This window comes from Nannospalax galili, unplaced genomic scaffold (genome assembly GCF_000622305.1).
Source record: "Nannospalax galili isolate Female #2095 unplaced genomic scaffold, S.galili_v1.0 scaffold11, whole genome shotgun sequence".
Taxonomy (NCBI): Eukaryota; Metazoa; Chordata; class Mammalia; order Rodentia; family Spalacidae; genus Nannospalax; species Nannospalax galili.
Window position 1 is genome coordinate 1,006,026 of NW_008330735.1, and position 22,116 is coordinate 1,028,141.

Genomic DNA, 22,116 nt, shown 5'->3' on the forward strand with positions numbered 1-22,116 from the left:
ATAAGTGTTCCCCTTTCTCAGCATCCATGGTTTTTTTTTGTTGTTGTTGTTGTTGTTTTATTTTAGCTATTCTGATTGAATGAAATCTCAAAGTAGTTTAAATTGGCATTTCCCTGGTGGCTAAGGAGGGTGCACATTTTTTTTCTTTTTTTATTGAGCTTTTTAAATTTCATACAAAATTTCTCAGTCAAATCCAGACCCCCTCCCCATCCATGCTCCCCTATGCGCCCACTGAACCCTATGCACTCTGCCATACATGATGTGTCCCATTCATTCAGGTGTTTGTACCCAAATGTCCCTCAATATAAATGAATCCACTGGAATCTAGTGAGCCCATCCAGTGGTCATATGTAAGTCATAGTCTCCATCACCCAGCAGCAATCAGTCTCAAATAGTTCTCAATCTAGTGCTGGCCTGCCACCTATTTCTCACCTTCCCTTTGAGCCCTTGTTTAATTGAGCTGACATGGCTCCCATGCTCAACACCACTACTGCCATAGGCTCACATAAGAAAGCCTCCAATGGCCTGGAAGCCTCCATCTCCCTCATCTCCCTGTGTTCATGAACCAGCCCTGCTCTCACAATTGTTCTACCTCCTCTTCCATAATGGTCCCTGAGTCATGAGTGGGTGAGGTTCCATATAGGAGGCCATCCTACACTCTTCAGCCTCTTACTCTCTAAAACTTGACCAGTTGTGGCCTTCTGTGTGCATCACACTTTGATGGACATGGAAACCTCACTGGTTAGAGTTGAGGGGTGCATTGGCCTTTCTCTACTCCTTATTCTGCTATGTTCCATGAGCCTTAGTTGTAGAGATTTGACTGCAGATGTGTCACCTGGAACTGGATGTCTCCCAAGCGTATGTTCTCTGTGCCTCACCAGATGTCCAACTCTGCAGTGACCCCCATTAGTTGCAAAAAGAAGCTTATTTGATAAATGCTGTATGGCACGCTTGTCACTCTAAGGGGGGGTCTCTTCTATGTGGCACTGCGTTCCCTGCCAAGCAGCTCCCAGATATACATATGCGTTAATATTCGGACACTTTATGTGCATTTCTAATAGCATTTCTGGGGCATCACTTTTCCCTCTGGGTCTCCTAGACCCTCGAGATTCACTTATCTCCACTCTTTTTCCTCCCATCCAGCTTCCCTCCCGCCTCCTTCCCTAGTCACAGGATGGTCAGCATTTTAAAGTGTTTCTCAATGATTTCTATTTCATCTTTTGTTTGTATTGAAACAGAGTCTCCTTGCAGCCCCAGCTGGACTGAAACTTGCTATGCAGTCCAGGCTGGCCTTGATGGAATGTTGATCCACCTGCCTCTGCCTCCCAACTTGCGGGATTAAAGGTGTTTACCACCACACCTGGCTTATATTTCATTAGTTTCATGCTGCATTTTTTAATTGGGTTGGTGATTTTTTTTTGATATTTTGGGTTTTTTTTTATTTTTTTGCTTAGTCTAGATATTAACATTCTGTCAGATATATCTGGTAAGGATTTTTTGCCATTTCTGTATGCTGTCACTTCACATGAATGATGGTGTCTTTTCCTGTACAGAAGCATTTTAATTTCATGTGGTTCCATTTGTTAATTGTTGGTCTTAATGCCTATTCTATTAGAGTCCTGTTCAGAAAAGCCTTTCTTGTGTCTTTAAGTTCCAGTGTATTCCCTACTTTCTCCCTTATTGATTTTAGGTTATTAGGTCTTATGTTAAGGTCCTTGATCCAGCTGGACCTGAGTAATATGCAGGACGAATTCTTCTGCATCCAGTTTGACCAGGACCATTTGTGGAAGATGCTGCATTTTCACCATGCATTTCATGTGAATTTTGGCCTCTTTGTCAAAAATCAAGTGATCATAGGAGTGGCAACTCATGTTGTTAGGGAAAGAGGAATTTACTGCTTGTTTGAATTTACTGCTTGTCTGAATTTACTGCTTGAATTTACTTATTTGATTTACTGCTTGTAACCAATTAACTCAACTGGAGACACAGGCATCCAGAGATAGGGGCAAGTGCTACAGCCTGTCTGATCTGTGTCATGTCACGTAGACATGTCTGCTTACACAAGATAACAGGGAAGGGTCGTGCCAAGCACATACCACCCATCCCTCCCTGATTGAGACACCTGAAGGGAGTTGTAACATTTTTCTTGTTTTGAAGTTATTGGTTTGTGAAATGCTTGCTTTGAAACTATTGGCTGTATAAACTCGGGCTTTTGTGTAACAGTTGTGGGAGCCTATATAATCTTTACCTGAAATTGCCTCAGGGTCGATCGCTCTAACCAGACCTGCGTGTCTTGGAAGGACAGTCGGCCCCAGCTAGCTGGTTTAATAAAACTCTGCTTGATTTTTGCATCTCCATACTCATGCATTTGTCCTCCTGAAGAGACCCACCGAGTCACGTACCCTAACAATGTCTGTATCCTCAGTTCTATTCCTTTGAGCAATGTGTCTGTTTTTATGCAAATACCATGCTGCTATTTTTTTATTACTGGATCTATGTAGCATAACTTAAAATCAGAGACAGTGATACCTCTAGCAGCTTTCTTTATTGCTTGACATTGTTTTACCTAGTGATGTTTTTGTTTCCAGTATCAATATTTTTGTTGGAATTTTGTTGGGATTGCATTGAATCTGTTTATTGCTTTTCAAAGGATGGCCATTTTTATAAAATCTTCCACCTCATTAGATTGTCTCCAAGTTTTCCTTTTTTTTTTTTTTTTTTTTTTTGAGGCTTTTGTGATGATTTGGATCCTTTCCCTGATTTCTTTCTCAGTATCACAGTATGCTTGTTGTTTTTATAGTTTGTATATAGTATGGCTCCTGGTTATTTTATGTAATTTTGTATCCTGCTACTTTACTCAGTATTTATCAGCTCTGGAAGTTTTCTGATAGTATTTTAAGATCTTTTATCTAAAGAATAGTGTCATCTGTATGCTGATTAGCTTCAGTTGTTAACTTCAACTTAATTGAGGAATTTCCTTCCTTAGATTGGCCTGCGGCCATGGCTGTGAGGCATTTTCTTAATTGCTAAACAGTATGGGAGGGTCTAGCCCAGTCTGGGTGGTGCCATCCCTTGTCAGATGGACTTGGCATATGAAAAGTAGCTGAGCAAACAAAGGTAAAAAATCCAGGAAGCAGCGTTCATCCATGGTCTCTTCAGTTCCTACTTCTAGGTTCCTTCTTTGAGCTCCTGCCCTGGCTTCTCTCAATGGTAGACTGTAGCCCATAAGCCAGATAAACACTTTCCTCCCCAGATTCCTTTTGGTTATGGTGTTTATCACAGCAAAATGCAGCTAACTAAGACACTTTGCAAATAAGGATATTTTGACTGCTTTCTTTCTTATTTATATCTTATTTGTATCCTTTCTTTGCTTGTCTTGTTGCCCTAATTAAGACTTCAATCTTAAGACAAAAAAAAAAAAAAGACCAGTATACTGAACAGGAAAAGAGGGAGTGGACATCCTTGTCTTGCTCCTGATTTTATTGGAAATGCTTTGAGTTTTCTGCGATTTATGTTGAGAAATATCCTCTCTACCTCTAGATTCTCTAGGACTTTTGTTAGGAAGGGATGTTGAATTTTGTCAGACCTTTTCTTCAGTTAATGAGATTATCATTACATTCATTGATTTATGTATGTTGAGCCATCCCTGCATCTCCAGGATGAAGGCAACTTGATTGCAGTAGATAATCTTTTTGATGTGTTCTTGCCTTCAGTTTGCAAGTATTTTACTAAGAAATACTATGTGTCTATGCTCTTCAGAAAGACTGGCCTAAATTTTTTTTTCATTGTTGGATCTTTGTCTGGTTTGGTTATCAGGGTAATACTGGCCTCATAAAAAGAATTTAGAAGCATTCCTATGAAAATCTGATAGAATTCTACATTGATGCATCTGGCCTTGGGCTTCCCCCCCCTTCAGAAAATCTTAATTACTGTTTCTATTTCATTGGTTACTATGAGTGTATTGTTAACTTCATTTTGATTTACTTTTGATAGGTCCTAAATATTTAAAAAGCCATTTATTTCTTTTAGATTTTCCAGTTTAATAGATTTTTGAAGTATATTACTATTCTCTGAAGTTCCTAGGTGTCTGTTTTAATGTTTCCTCTTTTATCTCTAATTTTATTAATTTGGATTCTTTCCCTCTTTCATTTGGTTAATTTGACAAAGGTTTCTAAGTCTTGTTGATCTTTTCAAAGAACTATCTTTTCATTTAATTGATTCATTGTATTTGTTGTTTGTATGTTTGTTTTTGTTTCATTAATATCAGCCCTAAATTTGATTGTTTCTTCTCTTCTCCTCTTAGGTGCATTATTTATTTTCATTTTTTGAAGGGTTTTGGGTGCATTATTAAGTTATTAGTTTGAGATGACTCAATATTTTGATGTAAGCACTTAGTGCTGCAACTTCTACTTTTAGGACTGCTTTCCTTTTGCCCCATATATTTTGGCTTGTTATGTTCTCATTTTTATTCAGTTCTAGGAGTTGTTTATTTTCTTCTTGATTTCTCCCTTGACATTCAGTAATGTGTTGTTTAATTTCCATGGGTTTGTATGTTTTATTCCTTTTCTATTTTTGTTGGTATCCAGCTTTATTCCTTTGTGATCAGATCAGAAAGTTGTTCCAGTTTTCCAAATTTGTTGAGACTTGCTTTGTGTCCTAACTTGTAGTTGATTTTATAGAGTGTTCTGTTGGCTGCTGAGAAGACAGTATATGTATTCTTTAGTGTTTTGTTAGAACATTCTGCTAGATCCATTTAATTCAAGATATTATTTAACCCCAAAGTTTCTCTGTTTAGTTTTTCTGGATGGCCTAACTATTGGTAGGAGCAGGGTCTTGAAGTCATACTCTGTCACTGTGTTGGGATTAATCTGTGATTTTATATCTAATAATGTTTATTTATTAAATTGAGTGCCCCTTTGTTTGGTGAATATATGTTTAGGATTATATTTGTGTGTTTTTCCTTTAATAATTGTGAAATGTCCTTCCTTGTCTCTTCTGATCAGTTTGGATTTGAAGTCTATTTTTTAAGGTATTAGAATAGCTATACCTGCTTGTTTCTTAGTTCCATTTGCTTAGAATACCTTTATCTTTTACCCTATGGTTGATGGTGAGGTTTTTAGAGGTAGCAAAAAGATGGATCCTGTTTTCTAATCCAATCTGTTAGTCTGTATTTTTATGAGGAAATTGAGACAATTACCATTGAGAGTTATTATTGACCAGTGTTTACAAATTATTCTTATTTTGTTGTGGTGATATTTTCTTAGATGTTTAACAATTCTGGAATTGTTTATTTATTCTGTCTATCCCCTTGAGTGTGTTTACTCTTCAGACTAAAGAATTCCTTCATTATCCTCTGTAGAGCTGAACATAAATTCTTTAAAACTGTTTTCATCATGGAATTGCTGCATGTAGTAGTCTAGGCTGGAGTGCTGGTTTGAATGAGAATGTCCCCCAGAGGCTTCAAGAATTTTAGCATTTTGTCCCCAATGGTGGTGCTGTTTTGGGAGGTCTTATAAGGTGTGGCCATGCTGGAGGAAGCAGTTCACTGGTGGTGAGCTTATAGTCACTCTTTGCTTCCTGTGCCTGCTTGAAGATGTGACCATCTGCTTTCTGCTCCAACTGGCTTCCCTCTGATGCTGCTGTGCCTCTCTGCCATGATGGACCCTTGCCCTTTTCCCCTTTGGAACCCTAAGCTAAATAAACTCTTCCTTCTATAAATTCCCTTGGTCAAAGTGTTTTATCACAGCAACAGAAAAGAGGCTAATACAGCTGACATCTGTGTTCTTTCATGACTTATAGGGAAATAGTCCCTGGCCCTTTAGGCTTTCCATGTTTTTATTTGTTCTGTACATTTAATGTTTTACAAGTATTGTCTCATCTAGAGGTCCTTCATGTTATGTTCCTTGATTATTTTAGATCTGGTATTTCCTTTGACTAAGTGATCTGTTTCCTCAATCTTGTGTTTGAGATTTTTCTTTCTTCCACTTGATCCAGGCTATTGCAGAGCCTTACCACTGAGCTTTTTCTTTGACATCTGAGATTTTTTTAAACTTCATTTATTTTTATTTTTAAATTTTTATTGAATTTTTGTCTATTTCACACAAAATCATCTTTATATTCCCTTCCCCCCCCCTTTATTTTTAATTTATGTGTATAAGTGGATTGCCTGCATGTATGTAAGTGCATCTGTGTCATGCAGTGCCCACAGAGGACAGTAGAGGGCATCACATTCCCTGAAAGTGGAGTTACAGGTGGTTGTTAGCCACCATATGGGAACTAGGATTCAAACCCTGGTCTTCTGCATGAATAGCCAGTGCTCTTAACTGCTGAACCATCTCTCCAGCTCTTTGAGTTTTTCATTTAGAGTTTTATTTCAGTTTGACATTTCTTCAGAGATTCTGTCTCTTAATTAAACTCTCATATCTTAACTTGTTTTTATTTCTGTCTTTCTATTTATTATTTATGTATTTATGTATTTATTCATTAATTCTTCCAGGTCTCCAGTCTTTTATTCATATCCTCCTTGATTTGAACATATATTTTTTTAACTTTTTCAGAGCTCCAGAAAAATGTATTCACCTAGTGTACACACAAGACTTCTTTTTGATGTTTGTTATATTTAAGGTCAATTTTAAAAAATTATTTATTTAATAACCACATAATTAGAAGAAGCATTTCATGACAACAGCATTGACATATTCAATAACAATTTCCAGAGCTAAGATGCATCTCTTACAAAATTGGCTGTAAATTTTTAGGTTTGCAGTTGATTTAATACAGTCATACAATATTGTACTCAGTATAAACCCTACAAGACATAAAATTAAATGGGGTTTTAACCTTTAAACAAGATCTCCATTTCATTATTAAAATACACAGTTTCATAAAGAAAAATCCATTTTTAATGCAATTGAAATTAAGACATTTGCACATGTGTTTCTAAACTCTATATATCTGGTTATTACTAGTCACAGTTGGTTACTTTCTGAGCTCCTTGACGCCTGAGCATGGATATAAAGTCATCGGGTAGATTTCAATGGTAAAATTTTTCACATCTACTAATTATAAGGAGCAAAATTTTATGGTCTGAAGAATTATTTTTATAATTTTTAAAAATTTAATAACCACATGATTAGAAGGATTTCATTACAGCTTTAACATTTTCAGTAACACACTCCAGAACAAGGATACATCTCTTTCAAAAGTGAATGTAAATTTTTAGGTTCACAGTTGAATTAATGCAGTCATACAATATTGAACTCAGTATAAACCCTGTAAGACATAAAATTGAATGAGTTTTTGCCCTTTAAGGAAGATCTCCATTTCATTTTTTAAAATGCTGTTTCCTCCATTTTTTGATATTATTTTTTATTTTTTTTAGAAGAAGCATATCATTACAGATTTAATATGCTCAGTAACAGTTTTGAGAACAAAGATACAGCTCTTTCAAAAGTGGCTATAAAATTTCTAGGTTCAGTGTTGAATTAATACAGTTATACAATATTGAACTCAGTATGAGCCCTGTAAGACATAAAATGAATGAGTTTTTAACCTTTAAAAAAGATCTCCATTTTATTTTAAAATATACTGTTTCTTACAAAAAGACTCATTTTTTTTTTGCTACTAATACTGAGATGTTGGTGCATTCATCTTTAATCTGTATATATCTGATTATTACTAGTCATAATCAGTTGCACTCGGATCCTAGCACCTGTGTATGTCTAAAGTCATTAGATATATTTCAATGGTAGTGTTTATCACCTCTACTAATTAACATGATGTAAATTTTTAAGCTTCCTCCTCAAATATTACACTGTCTTTAATTTGTTGATTTTATGTGTGTGTGTGTGTGTGACACAGAACATCCCAAACCATCTTAATCAACTATACACCCACTTCCCAGATGGCATCCTCCCATAGCCTCCCTCCCCCCACTAGAGCCCTTATACTCTGTTATCCCTGCTACTGTCTGCTGTGTGGTTGACACCCCCAGCCATTCCCCACTGCTTGTCCATCTGGTGAATCTAGTCAGCCTATCTAGAGGTCTTTCTTTTAGGAGGGCCAGCTGTTCCTCATCTAGCAGCAATCAGTTGTCAATATTCCTTTAGATAAGATTGGGGTCTGCTGTTCATTTTCCCAGTTCTATGATGGGTTACTATCTGGGAGCCCTTTGGGCCACCCTGGCCAACAGCTCAAAAGAAAGTATCTTCTACTGGCATTGTTGCTTATTTTGTAGCCTTTACTGATACATGTGGACTCAAAAAAATTGTATTGGCCCCTTTCATCTTTGGTTATGCTTTCCTTTTGGGTGTTTAAAGCCATACAGTTGGCCCAGATAAACCGATTTATTTTTACTCTTAAGGTTGTTTGAGGATCTGTTCCTCAGGGGTCACATGGGCTTGGAAGAAGCCCCTGGCTCCTTTCTTTTACCAGATCCGCCTATGTGAAAATAAGTCATAGGTCCTGCTTGACCATGGCTGGCTTCGATTGGAAGCATGGAGGAAATGTTTCCTCTGTGTTGAGCTTCCTCTTTGTAGATTGGACACTGGTTCAAGGGCATTTGGTGGGGTCTCCATGGCATCCTTGATCAAGATGACAGGTGACTCACCACAGTTATGAATCCAGATATAATTATAGAGACCAGGATAATGGAAAGGAACCAGGGAGGTAAAGGAAAGGAAATAATCTGAAATAGAACAGTAAGAAACAGGCATTAATATGGGAGTTATGGATAAAAATGGGGTTATATTAAGGGGAGAGGGAAGTGTGGCCTGAATTCCCTCTGGGTCTCCTGCGAGATCAGAGAAACCATGTATTTTATGTGAGTTTATTATGGTTTATGCACACAGGTAGGGACGGGGTAAATTGAGGAATTTACACAAAGACAAGCGCTCTTGTACAGTGGCTCAAACCCTGCCACCAGATGCTCCTGAGGCCCCACCCATATTCTCTGTTAACTTTCACCCATGCATCTTGGGCCCTCAGTCTTGTACTGGGCCAGTAAATGTCCCCTCTCATGTCCATGCAAGTGAGGTGCTGGGGCCATCTCTTTCTCCACACCCGCCAACATGCACCTTCCTCCTGGCTCACCACTTCAGTCCCAAGATGGCTCCCAGCAGCCCCTTCATAGTACATGCTCCACGTCAGGCCCCACCCATTGGAGGAACCAGCCAATCAGGAGACACCCCCCCTTACAATCTTCCCGTCCATCTTCTGCTAAAGCCCCTGAGCCTTGGAGGGGGTGATAAATGGAGGACAATCTCTCTTGTATCATGGCGAGATAGTGGCTTCTTGGGCTTCCCCGTTAGTCATCTTTAGGCCTTGGCCACTGATCTATCTCAGTGGCAGTTCTTCTCCTATAAAGACAAATAGAAGGAAGTAGACACATTTAAACAAACATGAATATAAATACAAATGCCTAGATAATATCCCAGTATGTGTACTCTACTCATTAAACAATATATTCATGATGGCTTCTTTGTGTTCCATAGAGGTTGAACAAGTTTACAGCCCCACCAGCAGTGGATGAGTGTTCCCCTTTCCCCACATCCTCTCCAACATTTGGTATCATTTGTTCTCTTGATCTTAGCCAACCTGACTGGGGAAAGATGAAATCTTAAGGTGGTTTTAATTGGCATTTCCCTAATTATTAGTGATGTGGAACATCTTTTAAGATGCTTCATAGCCATCTTTACTTCTTTTGAGAACTCTGTTCAGCTCCTTAGCCCATCTTTTCATTGGTTGATTCTTGTCTTGATTCTCTGTTTTTTTAGTTTGTTATATGTACTGGACGTTAAACCTCTGTGAGATGTGTTCCTGGTGAAGATTTTCTCCCATTCTGTGGGGCTTTGCTTCACTTCCCTGGTTGCCTCCTTTAATGTACAGAAGCATTTTAGTTTAATGAGGTCCCATTTGTTAATTCTTGACCTTATTTCCTGAGCAATTGATGCCCGATTTAGAAAATTCTTTCCTACAACTATATCTTTTAGGTTTTTGCCAATGTTTTCTTCTAACTGTTTCAGAGTTTCAGGCTTTACATTGAGGTCTTTGATCCGTTTGGTATTGACTTTTGTGCAAGGTGAAAGATAGGGGTTTAGTTTCATTCTTCTACAGGTGGAGATCCAGTTTTGGTAGCACCATTTGCTGAACATGCTGTCTTTCCTCCAGTGAATGTTCTTGGCCCCTTTCTCAAATATCAGGTGGCTGAAATTGAATGTACTCATATATGGGTCTTCAGTTTTGTTTCATTGGTCTATGGGTCTATTTTTGTTCCAGTACCATGTTGTTTTTATGACTATAGCTCTGTAATAGAGCTTAAAATCTGGTATAGTAATCCCATTGGTATTGCTCTTAGTGCCTAGGGTTGCTTTGGCTATGCAAGGTCTTTTGTGCTTCCATGTGAATCGAGGACAGTTTTTTCCAATTCTGTGAAAAATTTCATGGGGATTTTGATTGGCATTGCATTGAATATATAAGTGGCTTTTTGTAGCATGGTCGTTTCCACAATATTAATCTTCCAATCCTTGAGCATGGGAGGTCCTTCCATCTTCTGATGTGTTCCTCAATCTCTTTCTTTAAAGATTTAAAATTTTCATTGTAGAGATCTTTAATGTCTTTTGTCAGGTTTATTTTGAGATTATTTATTTATTTATTTGCAGCTATTGTGAAGGGGAATGTTTCCATGTGCTCCTTCTTTGAGTGCTTGTTATTGGTATATAGAAAGGCTACAGACTTTTTTAGGTTAATTTTGTAACCTGCCACTTTACTGAACTTGTTAATAATTTCTAGGAGTTTTCTGGTGGAATTTTTGGCATCTCTTAGATATCATATCATCTGCAAAAAAGGATAATTTGATGTCTTCTTTTCCAATTATTACTCCTTTAATTTCCTTCTCTTGTCTTATTGGTCTTGCAAGAATTTTAAGCACTGTGTTAAAGAGAAGTGGAGGTATTGGACAGCCTTGCCTGGTTCCTGATTTCAATGGGAATGCTTCCAGTTTTTCTCCATTTAGAATGATGTTGTCTGTGGGTTTTTTATATATGGCTTTATTTATGTTGAGGTATGTTCCATCCAGTCCAGTTCCCTCTAGGACTTTGAACATAAATGCATGTTGAATTTTGTCAAAGGCCTTCTCTGCATCTATTGAGATGATCAGGTGGTTCTTGTTTTTGAGCTCATTTATATGATTTATGATGTTTATTGTCTTACTTATATTGAACCATCCCTGCATCTCTGGGATAAAGCTGACTTGATCATGGTGGATGATTTTTTTTTTTTGATGTGTGTCTGTATGTGGTTTGCAAGTATCTAGTTGAGAATTTTTGCATCTATGTTCATTAAGGATATGGGTCTATAATTTTCTTTTTTGGTTGGATTTTTGTCTGGCTTTGGTGTTGGAGGGATGCTAGCTTAATAGAAGGAATTTGGAAGTTCTCTCTCCATTTCTATCTTTTTTAATAAATTAAGTAATATTGGATGTAGATATTCTTTATATGTCTGATAGAATTCTGCTGTAAATCCATCTGGTCCTGGGCTTATTTAATGGAGGGATGCTGGCTTAATAGAAGGAATTTGGAAGTTCTCTCTCCATTTCTATCTTTTTTAATAAATTAAGTAATATTGGATGTAGATATTCTTTATATGTCTGATAGAATTCTGCTGTAAATCCATCTGGTCCTGGGCTTTTTTTAGTCGGGAGGTTTTGTATTACTGTTTCAATTTCTTTTAGTGATATGGGTCTGTTTAAGCTGTTAATCTCTTCTTGGTTTAGTTTTGGTGGTTCCCATGCCTTTAGATATGCATCCATTTCTCTTAAGTTTTCAAATTTAGTAGCATATAGGTTTTTAAGTATTCCCTTATAATGTTCTGTATCTTTCTGGTGTCTCTTGTGATGTTTCCCCTTTCATTTCTGATTTTGTTGATCTGGAGGTGCTGTTTCTTCTTTTTGGTTAACTGGACTAGTGGTCTGTCAATCTTTTTTATCTTTTCAAAGAACAAGCTCTTGGATTCATTGATTTTTTTGTATTGTTTTCTTTGTTTCGATTTCATTAATTTCTGCCCTGAGTTTTGTTATTTCTTCTTGTCTGATGGGTTTGGGTTTCATTTGTTGTTGCTTTTCAAGTGTCTTGATTTGCAATGTTAAATCATTTATTTATGGTCTTTCCGAATTTTTTTGATGTAGATGCTTAGAGCTATAAACTTCCCTCTACGGAGAGCTTTCAGCATGTCCCAGAGGTTTTGTTGTGTTGTATTATCCTTTTCGAGTAGTTCCATGAATACTTTTATTTCTCTCTTAATTTCTCTTTTCAACCATTCATCACTCAGGAGTTTGTTGTTTAATCTCCATGTGTTCATGTGGTGACTTGAGCTTCTTCCGATGTTGATTGTAAGCTTTATTACATTGTTGTCTGATAGAATGCATCGAATTATTTCAATCCTTTTGTATTTGTTGAGGTTTGTTTTGTGCCCAGGTATATGGTCGATTTTGGAGAAGGTTCCATGGTGTGCTGAGAAGAAAATATGTCCTTTGGTGCTTTGGCAGAAAGATCCTGGTCTTGGGCAACTGGTGGCTGTGCCACCCAGAGATGCAAAGGGAGATGGGGGCTGGGGAGAGGCCCCAAGAGCTCCTGGGGACTGCCCTGAGGAACTGGGCTGGTCTGGATGCAAAGGATCAGGAATCCAAAAGGTCAGCCCCAGTGTCCAGGAAAGAGGCTGGTGGGTTATTCATCCCAGGGAAGCAGAGGGAAGTAAGGGCAGGAACAGGCCCAGAGGCCTCCTGGGGACCTTGATAAGGAACTGTGTCTGTCTGGATGCAAGGGATAAGGTAGCAATGGTGCTCCTGGACTGAGAGGTCAGCCCTGGTGTCCAGGAAAGAGGTTGGTGGGCTGTGCAGCCCAGGGAAGCTGAGTGCTGATTTGAACATATTTATAATCCCTATTTTGAAATCATTGTCTTATGCACTAGCAAAGTAGCTTTTCTCAGGAAACATTATGATCAAGATATTAATTTCTGAAGGAGACATATTGTCTTGGTTATTCATATTGTTCGTGCCTTGGCGTTCTGACCTGGAGTGGTTGATGGTGTTTCTTGGTTTGGATATGTGATCTTGCATTTGTTGAGGTGTTTCCATCTTTGCTGTTACTTCAGCTTGTCAGCTTGTGGACCAGCTGAATGACACTTGGTATTCAGATTTGGGGCCACTCTATGTTAATGTGTAAATAGAGTGTCAGAAATTGGCCTGAGTTCAGATATGGATAGGTGCAACCTCTGAGCCGATGAGCAAATCTTCTGTGGCTTTAGACGATTCTCACTGCTGTTGTTAAGTCTGTGGAGGTCTCACCAGATTCTACAAGTTGTCCTTTGCTGGAAAAGGCTGATGTCACCCACTCCATGGGTGCAAGTCACTGGACATCATCCTGCCCTCAAGTGGTAGTAGATAGTAATCCTTTTCTTGGATAGAGGAGGGAAGACACCATATAGTGTCTTGGTAGGTGGCATGGTAGGCTGGCTTTGGAGGTCCCTACGTATGGTTAAAGTTGTGGTCCCTGAACTGAGCTGTGGGTGGAATAACTAGCAAGCAGGCAGACTGGGCTTGCTGGCCTCTACTTGTGGCTCTTGATCTGACTCTGCTGGGTCCTAGAGTGGCACAGAAGGCAGGATCTCTGCTAAGCTAGAAGCAGGTGCACTGGATCTGGGGGTCTCTGCCTGGTTTCAGGTCAAACTCCAGGTATTTTGGAGTTGTGTGGAAGGCAGGGCCCTGCTAAGCTAGTGGTAATTTAAAAAATAAAATAAATAAAACAAAGAAAAGAATGCAAAATCTATTCTGACTGGAATTTTTCTGATTTCTAAAAGTATTATATACCTTTTGAAAAGTATAAAATAAATTTTTATTTATTAATAGGAATAACATTGTGGGGTTGGAGAGATGGCTCACCATTCAAGAGCACTGGTTGCTCTTGCAGAGAACCTGAGTGTGATGGTTTGAATGATAATGTCCCCCATAGGCTCCAAGTATTTGGACATTCTGTCCCCAGATGGTGGCACTGTTTGGGGAGGTTTTAGAAGGTGTGTCTATCCTGGAGGCAGTGCATCACTGGGGGTGGCCTTAGAGAGTTCTTAAGCCTTGCCAGATCGCCGGTCGCTCTCTTGCTTCCTGTGCCTAAATGATGATGTGAGAGCTTAGCTTCCCCTCCTCCTCCAGCCACCTCTGCCATCATGCCTCACTGCCAAGATGGACTGTAATTCCCCTGGAACCGTGAGCTCAAATAAACCCTTCCTTCTATAAATTGCTTGGTTCAGTGTTTCTACCACAGCAACAGAAAAGTGACTAATAAAATTTGGTACCAGAAGTGGGGTGTTAGCTCTGAAGAACCTGACCATGTGGAGTTTTGGAAAAATGTGGAAGACTTTGGAAGTTTGGGCTAGAATAGTGGTTGATTGCTGTAAGTAGAGCTTAACAGGCCCCTCTAGTAAACACCTGGAAGAAAGTAGTGCTGAGAACAATGTAGTTCCAGAGGGAAATAAGGACTTCAGCAACACTTGGAATATTTTGGCAAAGAGTCTGGCTGGAGTCTGCCCTTAACCAAAAAGCTTGCCTGAGGCTAAGTTGAAAAGCAATGGACTAATTTCTCTGGTGGAAGAAATTTCAAGACAACCTAATGTAGAAATGGTGGCATTGATATTACTGGTGGATATTATGCAGATCTACAGTGAAAAAGAGCAAATGGGGCAGAAAGAAATACAGTTTGGATTGAAAAAAAGCACTAGGAAGATCAATGTTGGAGCTTTGGCATGTGCTGGAGAAGATCCCTTTAATAAGGAGATTAAAGTAATTAAGGAGGGGCCTAGAAATTTGGGCTTAAACAGTGGAGAGAGTGCCTCCAGGGCAAGACAACACAGACTTAAGCCTCCAACTTGTGAAAGGAAAATGCTGCAGGGGCCATGGAAGAGAAAAGCTTCTAAAATGGATAAAGCAGTCTGGTGTCCACCATGAAGTTGTGGTCAAACTTGGCAGTGTTGTTCACCTGGTGCTGGCTTTAGAGGCATGAAAGATGGAAGAGTGAAGAGGGCATCAATTCTTCTAAGGTTTCAGAGAACCTCGGAGGCCAGGCAGTGTGATGCAGGGGTATTCCTGCCTAGAGAAGGCCCTGATAGACCATTGCATGGAGCTGTGAAGGTGAAGCCTGGCTGGCAATGGAGACCCCAAGAAGTTCGTGATGCCAGAGCTGTGAGGCATCTGCCAAGAAGATCTGCATACAGGGAGTGGTATCAGCACAAGAGAGAGATGTGTGTTGCATGCAGCAAAGCTAGAGAGACTGAGACATTTAAGCCCTTTGGAAGTAAAGTCCCAGAATTTGGTCATGGAGCTACTGGATTTGGTGTTTGCCCTGCTGGTTTTCGGTCTTGTTTTGGCCCAGTATTTCCTTACTATGCCTCCATTCCTCCCTTTTGGAATGTTAATCTGTATTCCATTCCACTGTATGTTAGGAGTAATTTGTCTTTTGATTTTATAGAGGCTTACAGTTAAGATATTTACCTGAGTCTCAGAAAAGACTAGACTGTGGACTTTTAAATAGTATTGAGATGTGGTATTGAGACTGATAAAGATTATGGGGACTTTTAAAGTTGGACTAAATGCATTTTGGATTTTATATGGTCATGAGCTTTGGGGGTCAGGGGGTCGAGTTTGATGGTTTGAATGATAATGTCCCCCATAGGCTCCAGGTATTTGGACATTCTGTTCCTAGATAGTGGCGCTGTTTGCGGGGGGGGGGGGGGGCGGTCAGAAGGTATGGCTATCCTGGAGGAAGCACATCACTGAGGGTGGGCTTAGAGAGTTCTTAAGCCTTGCCAGATCGCCATCGCTCTCTTGCTTCCTGTGCCTGCCTGTTGATGTGAGAGCTTAGCTTCCCCTCCTCCTCCAGCCACCTCTGCCACCATGCCTCCCTGCCAAGATGGACTGTAATTCCCCTGGAACTGTAAGCTCAAATAAACCCTTCCTTCTATAAATTGTTAGTGTTTCTACCACAGCAACAGAAAAGTGACTAATACATTGGGTTTGATTTCCAGCACCCACATGGCAGCTAACAACCATTCATATCTCTGGTTCCAGGGGTCTGACGCCTTCTTCTGACCTCATGGCCATTGCATGACATGGGTGCACCTACATACATATAAAATAAGATAAGAAAAGAATCAGATTGTATTAAATTAGCTCCAATGTTTGAAATAAAAAATGCATAATTTCTGTATCAATGTTTTTATATAGTAATAAGCGAATGCTTAACAGAGTAAGTTTATTTTGATTAAATTTTCCAGTGATAGGATGCACTCCATTCATTTTCTCATAGACTTTAAGACTAATATAATCCCAAGTGTGAAGTCCTACATACAGGTACTCAAGCACCACTAAATGGACTTAATGTGTTTTATCTCTCCCTCCTTACCCCCTATCATTTTTCTATCTATCTATCTATCTATCTGTCTGTCTATCTATCTATCTATCTATCTATCTATCTATCTATCTATCTATATCTATATGTAACAAAACTAAAAGAGGACAATTGGGAGGGAGTAGGGGGACACTGGTGTTGAAGGGAGCTAGGAGGGGTGGAAATAATGCAAATACAATACTCATTTATAGAATTCTTAATAATAAAAAAATTAAAAACTTAAAAAAGAATGACTAACATAATAGAATTTTTCATCTCCTGGGTGTATTCACAGGAAGCAGATCCACGCTATTCTCAGCCAGTTCAGCCAGGCAGAGGCTTTGTTAATGGAAGCTGGGGTGCAGCCAGGGACTGTCGATGGAGTTCTTTTGGATCTTGGGTGTTCCTCCATTCAACTTGATTCTGCTGAACGAGGTTTTTCCCTTCGGAAGGATGGTCCCTTGGACATGAGGATGGATGGTGGCAGGTGAGCACTGATAAAGCATTTTTCCTGACAACAGAAAGTCAATTTGTCCAAAACATAATTTAATTTCCTTGAAGAAAGAATTCCCAGCACACACTCACACCTAACACTACTCATAGTAAATCAGTTTCGTTGGCTACTTATTATAGAAGATTGTAGTATTTCTTTGGTTTGTAATTCTAAAAGAAAAATATTTACTGTCTTTACAGAAAATACTCTGTGAAGGATAACTTTCAGGCTATCATTTTTTTCAGGGATACAATATGTGTTCTTAACTGTTGATGAATTTGATGCTGAAGCAATGGTTTTTAAGCATGTCCCTACTTAATTTGTATTTTTTATAGTGCTGAAAAAAATGGCAAGATCCTAAGGTCAGCATTTGTGTTTTTGTCATTTCTCTTATATGGCTGTGTTAGTTGTACCTTCTCTGAAGGAACTGCAGTTTATGGTGTTATATCAGATCCGAATATAAGGACATGTTTTCATTTATACATGTCTATGCATAGAGATATCACATCAGTCTTCTCTTCATTCTTCATTATTATAGGAATACTAGTGTTTGCTCACTATTATTCAAATACAGATAGACACAATCTGTTTTAAAGTGTTTTACACTTTAAAAGAGTATACAAAACTTCATTTTTATCTAAATTAATTTTAAAAGCTTAGGTTAGTACTTATATCTGAGCCCACCAGTGGCACAGGGCCTGAATAATCTGCATTTACTGAGTTTAACTTTGTTTTTCTTGGTCACATCATATCATGCCACAAACTACTTTGTCTCGTATTAATTACTCACATGCAGCCTCGTCCCTTGTGGTATGACATGACTTGTTACCTTGCATTGTGACATATTTGTTAGACTCCTATTGTTCTAGGTCATGTGCCTTCCTCTGTATGCTTTATTGGCATTCACAGAATGAAGGATATCACCATAAGAGAAAAATTTTTTAAAATCCTTTAACAACCAGTGACTGATAGTAAAGGTCAAATATATTCTCATGTTTGGAGATTGAGGTGCTTGTACAGAAATAATGAAATGTCAAACAAATTTCTGCTGTTCCTGTGTCTTGCTAAGGATGATGCTTTCTGTAATAGAGTGAACAAAGCTTTAATTAAAAGTGGTAAATGCTTGTATTCCTCATATGAAGGCTTCTCGGGCAAATTTTAGTCTGGAAATCAGCATTCATGAGGCTCGCCACCAAGAACTTCAAAACAAGATTGCTCCTGAGAATTAAACTCTTAAGTCAATATCTGATGTATGATGTTAGAGCTGACATAATTATGTTTAAAGACTGAATAGCTTCCAGGTAGATGGTATGGAGTGGAACCTGTATTAGGTACTCAGAAAAGAGGAACCATTTCATTTGAATTTATATGAAAAGGAAACTTGGACATGCAGAGATTTGCAATGTTAATTTGAGTTGTGTAGTGGAGAGAGGTAGGCTATGGCCCAAAATACATGGTCTGTCTGATCCTGGAGGGTAATCTATCCCTGTGATGAAGATGAACACAAAAGACATTCCGAATTGGAGTCTTAATTCTATGCTGATTTCAATTTCAACAGTCACTGCTTTTAGATTATATTGTCTCTGCATGCAGCACTGAGAAGTTTACAGCTTCCAGGATTGGAAAGTCTCGTTCTGTTAGCAGATAACCTCTTTATTAGGACATAATAAGTACTCACATTAAGACTTTTTCTTATTCATCTGGAGAGATGGCTCAGCAGATAACACTGACTGTTTTTGCAGAAGACCCGGGTTTGAATCCCAACACCCACATGGCAGCTAACAACTGTCTGTAACTCCAGTTCTAGGGAATCCGACAGTCTCTTCTGTCCTCCACAGGCATTGCATGACATGAGTGCATTTACCTACATGCAGACAATTGCATGCATACATGTAAAATAAAAATAATAAAATATTAAAAATAATAAATAAATAAAAAGACTTTCTCTTCTGAGTTTAGTCACTATAAGCCAGTAAAATCTGTAGAATTGACAAGACAAAACCTCTTCTTTGTTGGTGAGTATTTCTTGTGTTTTTACCTAGTCATCATATTAATGCCCATTCTAAATTGTTTTTCTGGCCTGCCAAGACCCCACAATGATGTTCATTTTATCTTCTAACACACTAGAAACTTCTGCAGTACTATTTGCTGTTAATAGAAGAATTAAAGTATACCTGTTGCCCATTGAATGTCAGTTAATTAAAATGCTATTTAATTTTCATGTTTAAAAGTAGAAAGTTGGGGCAGAGGACCTGGGTTCAGTTCCTAACATCCACATGGCAGCTAGCAGCTGTCCAGTTCTAGGGAATCCAAAGCCCTCTTCTGGGATTCAAAAGCATTGTATGTATGTGATGTGCCTACATACACATAGGCAAAACTCTCATACACCTAAAAATAAACACATAAATAAATTTTAAGTAGAAAGTTATCATGAAAAACCAAGTACATTCATATTATCTTACAAGTCATAGTAGAGCTAAAGGTCTAAACTTACCATCATTAACAGGGTCCATTCCAATGGTCAGTAGCTTGGTAAATGAATTCACAGGTGGGTAAACACTAGCAGAGTTTTTATCATGTAAGACAAAAATGATTACTGATAAATATATAAATGGAAAAAATCAAAAGGACATGAGCCTTCATTGCCCAAGATTTATACTATCTATATTTACTATTGCATGTATCCCTACTTCTCCCACCAATTCTGGTAATTGAGGTAAGCATTATTACATTCACTTCCTGTTTAAAATTGAAGGTCTAATGGATTTAAAACTTTTCTCCAATGTGAATAGCATAGCCAGGATTCTAATCTACATGAATCAGACCCTTAGGACAAGATCTTCATTTTCTTATCTGTAATCTGAACAAACAAAGCCCACTGAGACGAAACTTAAGGCTACCTTATGAGACATTCATTGATAATGAATGTCATGTAAACTAGGAAAAAAACATTTCATGTAGAACATAAAGTTTTCCTCTCCCTACAATGAGAGAGAGAGGAGAGAAAGAGAATCAGACACCACAAAATGGAGTTCATGCCAAGGATAAGAATTTCTCTTGAAGGCACAAGCAGGTTAATAAGGCATAGCTCAATAATTTTTCAGAGAGTTTCAGATGTTTCTAGAAATCTTTCTCTAGTTTGATCCTCAGATCTAAAAACTCCTATATATTTGAAATGTATAATTAATATAACTCTTTGGTTTGAAACCAATAATCCAACCTACTAGTGTAGGAGTAACAGTACTATTTGCAAGTATTTCTAACAAGTGAAGTCATGGTTAGTTTATCAATTTGGATTCCTTGGTCACTTATCTAAATTAAAATAAACTGGAATAATCTGAAAATGAATGTTATTTTCTACTAATATAATTTAGTCTATATAACTAGAAGTTGGTATTTCTTTTTATTATCCACTTGAAGTTATTATGCAGGCTTGTTCAGTCAGTGCTGCTTATTTCTAGGTTTCAATCCATGGCAACTTTTGTGATGGATAGCTGAGCTCATATTTTTAAACATTTGAAATATGCATGATTAACATTTTTTCCTCTCTGACACCTAAATGTGTTCAACTATCATTGTAAGCATTGTATTTTCTAGTCTAAAGAAAAATAATAATTTAATCAGCAATTTAAATGTTGACCACTTAAGTCCAAACATTATTTGATTATTTTAGTTTAAGAGAGACCTACATGATCAATAATAGCTTTTTATGAATTAAAGTTAAAAGCAAAATATTTTAAATTCCCACAGTCTTGACTCACATGAATATTACAGATTCTTATTGCCATAATGATTATCATGTAAAATGGAAACTCTTTCATTTGTGTGATATTTCAGTCTTTGTTTTAAAACACAAGAATTTCTCCTAGCTGATATATTTGGTATGCCTGAATTTTTATCCTCAGTACTCTTAAGTAACAAGTCTTGTCAATGAAAATGATGTCAACAAACTGATTGCCTCTTCTTCTGCATAGGTACCCTAACTTGCCTACTGCTGCTGATGTTGTAAATGCTTTAGATCAACAAGCACTTGCATCCATCCTAAGAGCCTATGGGGAAGAGAAGCATGCCAAGAAGATTGCTTCAGCAATTGTTCAGGCACGCAGTGTATACCCCATCTCTAGAACCCAGCAGCTTGCCAGCATTGTTGCAGGTACCCGCATTAATTCTCAGCAATGTCTGAGAGTAACAAAATAAATTAGTATCTGCTAGGTGTGTGTGTGTGTGTGTGTGTATGTCTGTGTGTGTGTGTGTGCATGTGTGTGCATGTATTTATTCCCCATTACCCAGCTACCACAGGGATTCATTTGTACCCAAAATCTTCCAGGATAACATCTTGCCTATCCTTCTCTGTCAGATTTCTTTTGATTTCGCAAGCTTTCTTCCTCCAACACCTCTTTCTTGCAATTTCTTAAAATTGTTTACCACAGTTGACTTCTTAGTATAGTAGAATTTTTTATGTGCAGTAATTTATCATTTGTGCCTATGAAAATGAAATATGGAATGGTGAGATGTAATGGATTTTTTGATCCACAGTAGCTGATAGACATCCTGTATAAAATTTGACATCACCTCTCTTATTTTCACATTTCTGCATTTTCATATTTTGGGAAAAAGGAGAACTGCATTGCCCAAGTGCTAAAATAAAACCCAGTGACTCATACATCTATTCTAAACAATCAGCTAACAAAGAGTATGTGATGTATAGGTTATTCCACTTTGTGGATGCTAACTAAATCAGCCTCAGGGGCTTATTGAAACATTTCATCCTTTCTGCTGTTTGCCACCATAAACCTCTTGAACCTGATTCTAGCTAGGAGGCTCTTTATTATCGCCTTTCCATTTGAAGTCAAAGTTGTTTTACAGCTGTGTTCCATGATGAAAGTTTTTCAAGGTAAAAGTACAACTTCTGCTGTTATTTAACAGCATTCTAATGGTAAATTATTCATCTTGTTGGATCAACTGAAACCTTATATCACTTTTATACGCCAAGATTATATTAAAATCCTTTTCATTGTTTCTTATTAAATTATGTATATAAATAAGTAAAAATTAAGACATATTTGTATAGCATTTCAAAAGCACCTGATATTGGCTAATCTATCATAATATTATTTAGAGAGTGAAGAATAAAACTTAATTATAAATATACTCAAGTCAGTAAGCTATCTTATAACAATTGTTTTATGGCAT

At 37.9% G+C, this 22,116-nt stretch overlaps 1 protein-coding gene across 4 annotated transcripts in view; it reads left to right on the forward strand.

Annotated features, from left to right (window-relative positions):
- Mettl15 (methyltransferase like 15) overlaps window positions 1-22,116 on the forward strand; it is a 256,971-nt gene that overhangs the window by 184,465 nt on the left and 50,390 nt on the right. For all 4 annotated transcript variants that reach the window (XM_008851188.3, XM_017802827.2, XM_008851182.3 and 1 more), the window contains exons 5-6: window positions 16,726-16,917; window positions 20,898-21,076. In XM_008851188.3, the coding sequence (XP_008849410.1) occupies window positions 16,726-16,917; window positions 20,898-21,076 (371 nt within the window). The remainder of the gene's footprint in view (window positions 1-16,725; window positions 16,918-20,897; window positions 21,077-22,116) is intronic.